A 14,671-nucleotide genomic window follows, 5' to 3' on the forward strand; every position below is an offset into this window, starting at 1 on the left:
TTTGAAAAATATAAATATATATATTTGGCGCAGCACTGACGGGCAATACAGAGGTGTAGCTGCAGTTTGATTAATAAAATTTAGAAAACAATTGATTGTTTTTTTGCACTTGTTTCAACAGAAAGTTGTTATCCCTCTTCTGCTTTTCCTCTGCCTCGTGGCCTTCCAGGAGCCGATCCTCATCACCCAGGTTAAAGTTGGCTTGGCCTATTGAACAATTTTAGTCGTACACATAATTCGGGTTTGTCTCAGCTGTTAAGCACTTAGTTCCTTAAAGGCGGTGCAAACAACTATTATATGTTCAGCAGTTCCTGGCATGCCACATTAAGGGCATAGCGGGTCGACATCATGGCAATCAATTTTGGCTCAGAAACCCCTATACCCCGTTTGTAATTGGGAGATCCGGTAGCTTGGGAGAACCCACTTTACTTTTAATCGTCCCCGTACGGTGGGAAAGTACTTCCTCTTCCTCTTCCAAGATATCTCTATCCGAGCTAAAGAACCAACTTAGACTGGCTCGTAACTGCAGCGGCGCAGGCTCGAATCCGGCTAGGTGCCGACTTATATTTCTGTGTTAGTCCCTCGAAATGAGTACCGGACTCCCCACCGTGGATGGAATAGAGTGATACACTCTAGATAATGCTCCCCTCTACCTATCGTATGTTAGAAATGACGATATAAAATAAAGATCCCACTTTCTATCGTATCCTTCTGGGCAAGGTATTTTCAATTTTCTCTAGATCCTCCAATTCTTGTCCGAATATTTTCTGGCAGACTTATTGAGTCTTCTTTCATGTATGTATTTTTTAACATGTATTCTTGCAGAATGAGGTCGAGAGGCAGCTCCAGTTAAAACTGCTCCGCCTTATAAGACACACTCCGGGAAGCTTTTGTGACTCATAGGAGAGGCCTCCGCTGAATCGTCATCAACCTGCTTTTCTGCCGGCTATGATGCCCGGGAGTCCAGAATTATATTTTCGGCCAAGATCGTAATGTCCTTAATGTTTACACCCAAGCCTTCTAAAAAGCTCCTGGTTCTATTTGGAATCGTTCCGCGAGATTCTAATCGGATGTCACTCACGGTAAACTCTCTCTCTCCGTAGGTCTCGTGGAATTTATCTTTTTGAAAAGGGAAATATTTTTCATTGATTTATTTTTTCTTTTATTTCGCTTCCCACTCAACCCGCCTGATCGAGGTCATCTTTTTCGAATCACACCGTTCAATCCAAGACCAGAGTATCTCTGGTCTTAGGGAACACAACTATATCCGTTGGCGTCAATTCAGTAGACCAGGTCAAAGTAGGTGTACTCCTTTCCTTAAAGAGCTTTATCAATTCATGTTTGACACTATGGTGCCGGCGTGTTATAAAGAAGGAATTGATAGGGTACTCTCCAAGTGCAAGGACTTTGCGACAATCTATTTGCGCTGAAATTGATACTGCACAATTTCTACACTAACACCCAATTTTCCTTTTTTTTTTTCTTTTTTTTTTTATTTATTCAAGTGTTTCGACCACTCGGGCCATTTATACTTGATTTACAAATTCGATTACAATTGGCATGTTCACACAGTTGAAATACAAATGCAGTTGAAATTACAAAGTGAGAAATTTACAATCACAATTACCATTACATGTTAACAATTACAATTTACACTTCACAAATTTATCACTGTTGTGGAGTCTTCCCTGATCATTTCCTGTACACATGAAGAGAATCGGTGAGACTCCAGAGCACCCCAGTAAGAATGTGCCCAACAGCGAGATCACTTCAGCAGCAGCGACACATCGGTACATCCGAAGACGGGTTAATACATCTCTGTAGCAGATTCATATTTCCGGCCGGATTTGATTAAATTTTATGGTAGAGCTTGGAATGATATAGAAACTTAAAAAGTCTATATATGGTATGTTTGTTATCCTGCAAGATGGAATGGAGATCATCAGGTATATTATATAAAGATTTGAGGGAGTTATAAGCTCGGCATTCTATCCTTTTCCAATTATCCTTAAACATTGGGGTTGACCTAGCCATAGAATTTTATACCATGGATACCATCAGGGTCAAGGAAAATACGTTTGCGCTAATGACAGCCACTGATTGTTGATTCTTTTCATCCACAGCGGTAAGATTGAATGAATAAGATTGTGTAAACTACCGTTCTTGTTTTTTAAAATTTAATTGTATATTTTAGAGAATATGATTTGGTTATAAATATATGATGGTAACGGTGTTGTTTTAATTTGTCTCGGTTATTTGGCTATCTTTGAAAAAATAACGACCTTTGACACGTAAGTTCTATGGAGATATATTTTTCAAACGGTAATATAACTTGATATGGTCATGAAATCCGATCGTCCTCGATAGAAAACTGAAAAACTTAATTAAGATAGTTTCTACCATGTATGTATATTGTATGTAAAATAAAGTCTCAGGAATGTTTTTGGCTGAGCTAGACATTTTTATCACTAAAAGCTGAGCTAGTAATCCTCACTGGGCTGCTGTCTAATTAATTTATTGAAATATACATTAAGTTTTTATTAAGTGTTAATGAATCCCTGTCAGTGCACTGTTTGCCAAAATAATCGAAGAACAAAGGGAGAGAGAATTAGCTATTAGCGGGACCTGGCGGGCTTAATGTGATATAGTTGCTCCAAGAATAGGCCAATGGGTGACAATGGCCGCGGTAGCTGGGGTATTGTTCTTCCGTTAGGGCTAGCACTCGCTGTTTCCACTATTGTTGGCTATGGCATCTTCTCCTACGTCTTCGATGGATCATCGGGTATATTCTCGTCCTATTAGTTCTACTTTGTGAATTTGATCTGAAATATAGAAAATAATATATTTGTAATAAGAAAATTACGATTTGGTAGTGTTCTTGTTAGTCCTTAGGGACAGCTATAGAAATAAGCCCAAAGGCTGTCTGTAGTAAAGTGGATGAAATCATTTGTTTCTGATAAATCCAGTCTTTAAAGATATTATCAGAATTGATTAACAGTTTATTATTGCTGGCTAAGGGTGCTATGGACTGTATGATGAGAATAAAATAAATTAAACATTATAAATTTAAAATTAAGTCTCTAATTCTTGATAATATGCAGTAAAAAAAGGAATATATGGTATTATGACAGAATAGAGTACAATGTTGTTTAGTATTGGTTAGTCAAATATCGACCATCGGTTGTATGAAATTTATAATTTTTACAATTACAATTACAATTTGTAATATGGCCGACGAAGTCATTTAAGATTGTGTTAGGGTCTCCTAGTGATTTTTTATGAAATTTTTTATAGTGCCTAAGCATGTGTTCGTCAAGAGTTGCTATGTAATGTGGTTAGATTGGATATATATGATAAGTTCTCTGCGAAATATGGATTGAAGATCTTACTTCTGTTCGACTTCTTCTCACTATCTCCGCTAGTCTTTGGTTTAATATTTAAAAAAAAAAAATAATAATATGTTTCTGTCCCTGTGGACTTTCTTCTCCCTGGAGTTCAGTACTCCTAATAGTTACGTCGCTTGCCCAAAGATGGCAGCAGCCTATTGCTTTTGATGTGCTGATTAATGAATAAAATAAGTACATTTGTACTGCTACAAGCCATGGGTTGATGGGTCAAGGGTAAAATATTTTGTAAGGAAGTATTGTTACTAGGCCGACGGTTGTTCAAGGAAGTAATTTAGTCAGAATTGCTCTCGACCGCCAGATTTTTACTCAATTAAGGGCTTTTGCGGGGGGTGATCCCCACTTTATGAGGCTGAGTGATGCCCGGATAGTTTCCAACCCCACAGGGTTGACTCACGGCTATATTAAGAATATAAATAATTATCTGCCATAGCAGGATTCGAACCCGGGTCCTTTGAGTTGATAGTACAGTGTCTTAATACTGTGCTACCTCGCTCTCCTAATTAATAAATAATAATTTATAATTGTTTTACTTTAATTATCTTCCATAGAAATGGAAATTGTTCGATTATACTACAATTATTTTGGTTTTGTTTTTGTTAATGTTTCATTTTTTTTTAAACAGTATATGGAAATTATTATAACCACTGAATGGGATGTAATGACATTGGATATGATATGAGAGACCGCAGTCCCCATGGGTAGGGGACCTTCTCCTCCGGCTAACGTGTTACTGATATTGATTGTTAGTAGAGAAGATCCCTCCCTTATCCCTCCACGGGCGTTACCTAGCATATCTCATGGGACCATGTCATTATCCTTAAAGTTTTAGCCGGAAATATTTGAAGTTTGTTCAACTATAAATATTTTCTTGTTTCCATGGCATTTACGACAAATTTCAGTTTTGGCTTATTACTTACAGTATATTACAGTTTGACTTAGGTTTATATGATATAAAGATACCTATAATTAATTCTTCAACTAGATTTTAAAATAGTTTCCCAATGGGTTGTTTTATTTACTGGCTTAATCTTGTAGGTGGTAAATGAATGTTGTGTTATGTGCGTACCGAGGGACGTGACAGCCGTGCGGGTTGGGGGCGCAGGTCCCAGTGCGCTAGGTTCGGAACATTGTGGGTTCGATTCCCACCTGGGGCAGTTAAACATTGACTTTTCGGCGGTCCCGAAGAATGAATCTTGACACTCCCACTTTGGTTAGTACCCGGGGGCAAACTAGGGAGCCGCCAGGGGTTGGCAGAAAGGACCACTAGGCCCACTTCCCGGACTTGTTCCTCCCACCAAATACCAGTACCAGTATGTAGGAATCGCACATTTTTACTTTAATAGTTTTCCATAACCCCTCATACTTAGATCATTGTCAATGATTTTTGAGAACAAATGTCACAATAGTTTTAGATAAATATTTACATACTAAAATAATAATAATAATGTAATATTATTTTCATTATTGAAGGAGTAAGTGGATGAAGGAGCTATGTAATATTTTTTTATGTTTTGAATCTTTAGTGTGAATAAAGGGGTTAGGTGTCTATCTAGCTAGTGTGAGGTACTTTACCCTCAAAATCCAATTAATAACTGAAATACCTAAATATAGAAAGGGCTATGTACACTTCAAAACATAACAAGCTCCAACAAAAAATACTGAACCTTGTTTTCTCAAAATTTAATATTTCTAACATAATCCATTCATCTATTTACCCCTTCAATTAATGAACTATGTAATTTAATACTCGTATTATTATGAATCGGGTAATTAAATTATTCAAATATACTTACATAAAATTATCAATAGTGTATCAAAGGATAAAAAAAAATAAGGCCTAGACTGTTTCGAAATCTCTAAACTAGAACAGCCCTGATGAAGCTCTACAAAATGGGACGAAACGTTGGCAAATTAATAGTTGTAAATTATTTGTTTTCTTTTTACCGCACCCCTGACCATTTTCTTCATAATTTGAAATGATACGGTAAATTATTTATACATATATATAAATTCTTTTATTAGCATGTATAGTATTTTCATATTTTTTTTTTTAGTTGTTATTATTTCCGTTTTCAATTATTGTCTTATATTTGTTTGTAATTTTTGTTTATTTATACTTTTCACCATCTTTATTTTAATTTTATTTAATTTACTTTGTTAATTTTTATATACATTTTCACATATTTTAAATCATATTTAGCCACACCTTAGTTTTCTTTTATTTCATGCTATGTATTCTCTTACTTTGTCACATTATTTTAGTTGTTAGCTTTGATAAAACCTTGCAAAATGGGACGAAATGTTGGCTCACAAGAAATAGGTTAACTAATATTTGAGTTTTTTTTTTTTTTTTTTTTTTTTTACCAAAACCATCTTCCTTTTATTTCATATTACAGACGATCAATGAACGGTTTTCCAATTTGTTTTTTCTTTTTCAATGAAGATAAAAAATATTTCATCCTTCATGGTCCTATCTTTTTTTGTAAATCGAATTTAACTGTCATATTTTACTTTCTTTTTTTTTTTTTTTTTTTTTTTTAAATTGCTCGAATCGTTTTGTGCTTGTATGCGGAATGAATGCCCCTGTGACTGTTGGAGCCGAGCAGACACAGCCGAGAACATTCCCTCAGCCATGAATGAGACCTGCAGCAAGGAGACAGGAGTGGGAGAGGAGCGGTAGTGGGGTGCCACTTCAGTCTGTGCTGTGTCCTGTGCCTCGTAGGATGCCATGATCTGTATCCGCAGCTCTACCAGCTTCTTGTACCCCTTCGGTGAGTCTTCACGGAGACTTTAACGCTCTGTATCCTCAAGAGATTGGTGTGCTTAGTGAGAGTGTGTGTATTTCTTGGTCTGAGTGCTTGGTGTATGTTTCCTTCGGTTGTTAATAGCTCATTTATCGTGAAATTTGTGCATTCTTACTTATCGCAAGGACGTTGCATGAAGAATTTAACCAGTATTAAGTGCATTTATGTAATAATCGTTATTGAAAGAAATTTATAATACCATTAAGTAATATAATAATATTACTATTAAACTTCTTTTTTTTTTTTTTAAACCACTGCATATAAACTTTGTTATCTTGGTTAAAATGAAATATATTTGAAAACAAAATTGGTATAGCTTCATTTTTATAGATGTTATGTAAAAATTTACCCTAAAACGGATTATGGTCTAAGTCTTAACTAGAAAAATAATTAAGTAAAATTGTAAATCGGATATTTTTTCTCAATCTTGGTAGGTTACTTGGAATCTCTTTCAAAATTATTTTAACGTTAATTTTACACTTTCACAAATGTGTTTCTTGTCCCGAAAGTGCTAGATAAGGATTGAAATGGTTGATTTTTGTTCATATCGATTCTTAAGATATTTTCGAGGTTTGATCATTCAACAAAATTATCGCCTATGTCATCCTATGATAGTTGATATAATATTCCGGCGGATATATTGCTGGTGTCAAAGTTTTGTGTGTTATTCCAACCAGCCTGAAGATATTTTCGATATCATTTTTAATGTTCAATGTACTATCTAATTTGAATTCCTAATAAAAATAAATATTCAGTCCCTTGTTGAATTTATAAATAAGGGTATTCCTTCTGTAAAAAACAATTGTCTGTCGTCTTTATTTCAATATACTTTTTCTTTAATAATTCAATAGTAGGTCACACAAGTTTTACCAGTAATTTATTTTAATTTTAACTACTTACCCTTTTTTTATGTTACCTAAATAATTAAAATAAGATTAGTCCTTCAATTATTGATGGTATAGTAATAATTTTATTATATCTAAAAGGAACAAGTGTTCCGTGAGGACAGTTGAAGTTTGGTCCGTTATCAGTCACAGCCTGTAAACATTCTTCGGCCAGAGTACCCGTTATCATTTCAACTTGAGTTCTATTAGATTTAAAACCTTTTAAAAGTTTAGCTTAAAAAAATAAAAATAAATTTTTGATTGCCCTATTATCCTAAAATTATTATTTTTCTTCTTTATAGTATTGTGGTTATGTAATTAATATAAAACTATTTACTCTGTGTATAACGTGTGGAATGTATTTTAAGTTGCAAAGAAGTTAAAATGTGTAACTAAAACTATTAAAGTTCTTTCACGGAAACAGAAATACCAAATTTTTTAATAAACTTAATTTAGTTGAAAGAACCTCGAAATTTTAAACATTTTTATTCACTTTCTCCTTTCTACAGGATGTAATTGGATCGGCGGGCCACAGGAGGTTTTTACATCTTACCTGCTACTTAGAATTTCATATATACCATGGTCCGATTTCAAATAGAAAAGGAAGAAATTAAAATTTTTTTTTTGTTCTGGAAGAGATTACTCATAATCTAGTCAAGTTCATTAAGTTCTAATTCCACCATCGTTAAGTAGGTAAAATAGTTCAAGATTTGATAATTTTCTCCGAAATGGTTTTAAAGATTCAGATTAAACTATGGTATTAATGTACAATGCAACGATATTTGACATCAGTTAAGTCTTATTCTCATTGAAATTATCTGGTAGGTCATGAATGACGAATTTTCAAAATGACTTCCTTTAATATTCCTTTAGTTTTGTTGATTCTAAATAATCAACTGTCTCTTGGAGTTTATTTATTTATTTTGTTTTAACTGTTTCAACCACTAGGGTTATTTACACATTAATAATTTGAACTTTTGAAAGTGTGAAAAAGTTTTTGATGTTGTGGGATTTTCTCTCAATAATTTATGTAGGTTAGTAAGTGGATTTGAGTTTTTTTATGGATTTTTTTCTAATGATATGTAGTCTAAAAAGGATTTCGAAATAATTTAAGCAACCGAACTACAATTTAGCATAATATTTATTTTGTTTTTCAATTTCTCAATTTTATTAACCTATTATGATTCTTTTTAGATATTACTACATACAAAAAAATATATATACATTATTAGAACACTTTGAATAATACCCATTGCCATTTTTATTGCAAATAAATGCATTATTAATCTCATTTAACATTTTACAAATTTGGTATTTTGAGTCACTGTCAAGGAATTATGATGACTCTTCTGTCCATTCATATCTCGAGTACTGTTCTTTGGACTCGTGAATAGCGGTGAATAAATATAAACTATGCATCACTCTCAATTGCAAGTTGTTCTTCCTATTTAATAGAAGCATGATGATTATGGTTGTAATTATTATTTTACAATAATAACGATGTGCAATACGCTAAAATTTTCTATATTTGTAAGGTTCAAATAAGTTGTTATTAGCCACCAATTGGCCCGTTGTTTTTCGATGAATAAACTGTCTACGTCTAATGTTTATATCCTTTCGTGTTGTAATCAGTGTCCCCTGCGGCTTATATAACAGAAAATAAATTCTCTGCCAAAACCGGTCTCTGAACTGGGCTCATTATTTTCCGAGCCGGTCAGTACATGCACGACTGTAGTATCTGCTATTCAGGGGTTACTTGAGTCGTCCTCAACATTTTTTACCTGTGGGCACATTTATAGGTTATCTACAAGGTGGCGAGTACTAATGTAATTTTTTGTTGTTTCAGATAAGTTTTGATAAAAAAGTAATGTCATATAAAAGGACCTTAAGTGATGGCAGATACTAACACTTATCGCGTTAAATCTAATAGGTATACGGTACTTCTACGTTAGTGAATGTTATCGTGGCAGTAACTTTCGTGCCGTGTACACCATGGTAGTTGCTGCGACCATTGATGTCGTAGCTGACGCCGAGTAAAAACGGACTTTAACGCGACTGGATCTGAAGTGCCGTAACACGTAATGATACTTATAAAGCTATGAATAGTAAGACAGAACTGTCACGATACTGCAGTTATAAATCTGGCTTCACTCCCCCAATATGTAGTATCATCTACCAAGCTATACCTGTCTGCACTTTCATGCTATCATCCAGTTTATCTTATAGTAGTGCTCGCTGGTCCGTTACTCTAAAAGGTTTTTATATCCTATTCTTTTTGAAACGTTTTAAAATAAACATAATTTAAGTAATGTTTTATTCTAAGAGATTTTTCATTTAAAGTTTCAATAATTTTTATTGAGTAATCTTTTTTAATAAACTTGGATCCTAAGCAATAAAAGCATTAACCTGCTAGACAAGTTTGAAAGAGTAATTCTGAGGATAATCTTAGGGCCAGTACGGGAGAATGGTAATTGGCGAAGAAGGAAAAATGGTGAACTTTTTGGGCTCTATTAGGAATGGAGCATCTCCTCGTACATAACGATACAGATGCTTAAATGGCTTGGCCATGTAATGAGGATGAGCGAGGAAAGAGTGGCTCATAAACTGTACAGTTACGTTCCGGATGGTGTGCGGCAACGTGGTAGGCCGAAGGGCCGATGGAGGGATGCTGTGAGGCGGGATCTGCGACAACTGAGGATCCCAATTACCCTTACAGATAGAGAGAGATGGTTGGTGACCGTTGAGCAGGCCAAGGGTAGCCTCATGCGTCTGTTGTGCCAGTAAAAGAGGAAGAAGAATCTTTTTTAATGAAACCAACTCCAAGGGCCTCTTTCATAATGAAAGCTAATAGTATTAGTTGATAGTACTAGTGTAGAAACTAATGTGACAATAATACTAATACTTATTTTTTTGATGATAGGGATGAATATTAGTGATATTACAGGAATTAAAAAGCAATAAACTACAAGTTACTTTTGTACAAGTCTGTGTAATTGAATTAAGATAAATCTACAAGACTAATAGTATTAGTTTGTACTTTATTATGAAACAAGTCCCAGATGTGCAGAATCGAGAACGGAAGTACTTCCTACAATTACAGGAGCGATCTGGGATCAGAATCTTAACATATGGAGAAGAACTAACAGTGAGCTGCTTGCAGAGACTGGTCACTCAATATCTCACTAATGAAGCCAAGGACGTGGAGAAGAAGAATACATTTGGCTCAAAGCAATCCATCAGGACGACTCTACATACAAATGAATGTCAGTAAAGTTTTCAAGAGACCACGTGGGAGGCCAAAAACCAGATGGATAGACAGATTCGAAAGAGCTGCAAGCAGCAAACTGGAGAGCAGTAGCTCAAGTTAGGTGTGGAGAAGGCTGGTTCGGGCGGCCAAAGTTCTTCAAGTTCTCAAAATATTCTTCCATTACAGTTATCCGTTAATTTTAAATATAAAACTTATGCAGTAACTGTTATTGTGAAATTTAATGAAAACAATTATTAACGGTTTTAGATCCTACTGGTACAGATAATCTTCGGCACACTTGCGTACTTCCTGAGGTCCCTTTCTTTACATATAGAATTTTCATATCTTCAATTTGATTTTTGCCACCTCTTGGCTTTATCTTGTTCTCAATTGATACGGCCTGACGCTGACTGCAAGGAGAAAGAACTCGAGTTTATGTCATCGTGCATGTAATCATATGCACTTGGACATTTTCTTCTCTCGTAACACTGTTTGTAAAGAAGTAAGAATAAAATAAAGTTACAAGGTAGAGAGGTATATAATTTGCTCCAAGACAAATAGAAGAGACAGATCTTATCATGATTCCAGTCCCCTATCTCAGAACTGTGAAGAGGCAGCCAAGAGTAACTGAGTTAGGAAGGCTGACCCATTTGCCACCTGTTTCGAGTGAGCAAACATCACCTATCTGAAAAACATCTATTTCACAGCCGGCTTTCCACTCCAGTTTATAATGGCACCTTCTGTAATAGCCTTAGTCCCTTTTTCTGCTTGAGTTTCATTTATATATCAACACCGGTGTACGAAGCCATAAAGTATTTTACAACAGCCAATTGAAGTATAAGCTTATCCCAGCAGAGGGTATAAAATACAATACTTCCCTCATTAATTAAAAGAAGAAATTGTATATGACGCTTCGAAGTACGGACAGAAATGAAAACTATAAATAATTGTAGTATGTTGTGATTTGATGGAAGTAGAAAAAAACAAAAACAGGATTTTTTTTGTAAAATAAGACAACATATATAATATTATAATAAAAATACATTATAGTATAATAGTAACACTAACTAGTATAGTAGTAAACAACTACGTTGATTTGTTACTAACATATTTCTTAAATGCAATTTGTCAAAAATTCATCTACAATGAATGATTTTATTTACTACTTTAGGTAATACATTAATTTTTCAATAAGAACAACCAATGTTTTTTACTAAGTACCGTAAAAGGAAACGAAATTGTGCCAGATTTTTAGGGCTTTTTATTGACACATTTTTTATTTTATTTATCAACATTCTTGGGTGAATGTTAGTGGAGTCAGATTTATATATATTTTGATGTGCAAAGGTAAAGTTTTTTGTTTATTTCAATCTCATAACTTTTTCTTCTTTAGAATTGACATGGATTCGGTAATTGTACACTCTTACACTTCTTGAATTTTGATTTAATTAAAAAAAAAAATATTATTCAGAAAAATCATCAAGATGTATTGGGTACGCTCAGCCAAATCTAAAATTGCAAAACTCCAAAAAAAAGTACCATATTTCTAGCTTCTGGGTAGCAGTTTTTTTTCTTTTTTCTTCTGTGGCAAATATAAAAGGCCCCACCTGCCATAATTTCTCCTCTTTTATTGTATATTTCTAATGCTTTAGGTAAACATATTTTAACTTCGAATTAAGTATTATTGCACTTTATTTCTTTTCATTTATCACACTTGTTATATTAAGTCGTATATATCATATATATTTTGAAACAATAAAAATGAAAAATAAATGAATCTTTTTAAATTAGAAAGCTGATGAGAATTGTGCCCATTTGTCTTATTGGATTTTTCCTTTAGTTAATGTAGAGTTCAAATTAATCGTTTTACTTCACCTGTAAAGTTGAGGGTTTAATTATTGAGAAATCTACTCCTACTAAGATTAAATTTTGAGACTATGATAATAAAATATGATAGTAATTAAACTGTGTTTATTTATTAAAACAGACGATCCCGTGATAATAAGAAAAATGATAGAAGGAAGAAACGAATAGAAATTATTCAATATAATAAAGTTATAATAATATTTTAAACTATATGCCTTTATTGTAATATAGCCGACTCCCCTTGAGTACATACTACCTTTTACTTTTCAAGGCGTTCTCTAGCCCGCAAGGTGTAACTTTTAGTTTGCTTACATAACCTAGTTACATTCTCAAAAATGTTTCTCTGATTAAAATAATACATTCTATCAATTTACTTTATGTAACGTTACGGGATATTGATTATGTTAATTGATTTTCTTTATCGCATGCTCCAGTTATCACATGCGAGTGGATTTGTTGCTTGTAACTTTCTATTTCATGTTAACTTTCTGACATCATTCGTAAAATATTATTTTACGAGTAGTAACTTTCTTAAATTATTAGGTGTAGCTGCCTCCATAAATGTTATAATTTTAAACATTATTCGGCCATTTAAAGGTTATGTCAATTAATTATATTTAATTCACTAGTCGTTGATTTATTTGTTAATTAGTCTGTTATTAAATGATCTAGAAGCTTGTTTCTAATTACTAATTTAAAAAAAAATAGTTTTTACTTTTGTATTATTAAATAATTCCATTATTTAACACTAATATGTGTTCATTCTCAACCAATATGCAAATCTGTACCAGGACAATATCCAAAAATCAGTTTTGGTTTTTTTTTTAATTTTGAATTTATGGTATAAACCTCTTTTATAACCAACTAGCAATGCTGGGGAATTTAAGGATAAATATAGATTAATTGAAAGCTTGTTAGCAATTGTTGTATTTGCCGTTTAAAATTAAAAATGTATTAAATGTTCAGCATTTGCAATCTTAGTTATTATAAATCAAACCAAAGCAAATCATTTTTAAGCATTTTGCGCTTACAGAAAATAAAGGTACACAGCTCAAAGTTTCATTTGTAGGAATGTTAAACGGTTGGAATTGCAACCTCCTAAAGTGCAGTCAGTTCTCAAGTATCAAGTTAACCAAACGACTAGGTTAATGAAACAGACACTCGAAGGATATGGTGAAGGGATCACTGATTTCAAACAATTTTTCCTTGGTGATTTTACTTGCATTATAGTACTGGATAGATTTTATTTAATAACCTCATGTACCAGACTTAATTAAAACAATTAGAACCGTGAACTTGGAATAAAATGTTTGAAAAGTTTTTATTTATTTAAAACTCCTTTATATTTTACCCTTATTGAGTTTAAATTGTGTTGATATGGGTTGGAAGAGCAGACGTTCAGCTTTCCAACGGTCATAGTAACATAGGACTTAGATAGTGCAGAGGAGTTATTGAGATTATATGAGCAAGAGACATCATCAGGGGAAAAAAACAAAAAAATCAATTTTGAAAATATCTAATTTTTAATATCTTTGCAAAATGCCATTTAAGAATTTCATAAGACGCTAAAAATCAAAATGACTTTTTTTTCTTTAAATTTTGTTGGCCTACTTTCTTTAAGCTTCTTTAGATATTTATAATTTTTATAGGTATTAAATCATTTAATAGAATAAGTGATATTTTTTTCTTATTATTCAGAAAGAAACAAAGCGATTGGTATATAATAAATAACCTTTAAAAAGATCCATACTTTCTGGGCTGCGCGCCTATAATGTTTAATGTTGTACATAAATTTTATTCCACTAAATAAAGTGAGAATTTTAGAAGCTTTAAACCTTCCAATAGCAATGTTTCGTTCTGTGGCACATTTTTTAAATAAACCAGTATTTACATCGGTCCAGTAGTTACTGAATGCAAAAACTGTCATATTTCATTACTAGCATTGGTCCAATAGGTTTATGTAGGCAATTAACTATCTTTTTTTTTTCCTACCTTCCAAAACAAATAAAACAAACAAATTACAAATTATTATGTACATATGCCGGCAATTGAAAACATCTTGTTTTCCCAGTATAGCATTGTAAGATAGATTGCCGTATCCGCTGAAGGCGGTGTTGTCGGTGATGACATGTGTTTGCTTGAATAATATAAAAAAGAATATAAAAAAAAAAAAAAACTATCTTTCAAATGAGCTTTAATGTTATAATGAACATTTAAAAAAAAAAAACGAGAACTGTCTAGATTCTCCAATTTTTTTTAAAATACAGGTAAAATTTTAATAGCCTGTACTACGTAAACAGTAATCTGAATTAATTGTTTTTTGTATTGCAAGAAATTTAATCACCATTCAAATTACACTATTAAAACGAATATGATTTCTTTTTCTTATAAAACAAATGTTGGGCTTAGGGTTTTATATCACATATATTACATATTTAATATATAATTGCAATATATTTTTTT

The 14,671-nt window shown here is 33.0% G+C and overlaps 1 protein-coding gene across 3 annotated transcripts in view; it reads left to right on the forward strand.

Moving 5' to 3' along the window:
• The window catches only part of LOC106687556 (tyrosine-protein phosphatase non-receptor type 13), a 471,405-nt gene that overhangs the window by 179,612 nt on the left and 277,122 nt on the right, over nucleotides 1-14,671 (forward strand). Inside the window, exon 1 of one of the 3 annotated variants that reach the window (XM_067045200.1) lies at nucleotides 6,065-6,178. The exons of the other annotated variants lie outside the window; for them this stretch is intronic. Within the exon in view, the coding sequence (XP_066901301.1) occupies nucleotides 6,136-6,178 (43 nt within the window). The 5' untranslated portion in view covers nucleotides 6,065-6,135. Of the gene's footprint in view, nucleotides 1-6,064; nucleotides 6,179-14,671 lie in introns of those variants that run through there. 3 annotated transcript variants of the gene reach the window in all.

The sequence above is a fragment of the Halyomorpha halys genome, unplaced genomic scaffold, assembly GCF_000696795.3.
Source record: "Halyomorpha halys isolate HHAL.00 unplaced genomic scaffold, Hhal_1.1 Scaffold979.1, whole genome shotgun sequence".
NCBI classification, from domain to species: Eukaryota; Metazoa; Arthropoda; class Insecta; order Hemiptera; family Pentatomidae; genus Halyomorpha; species Halyomorpha halys.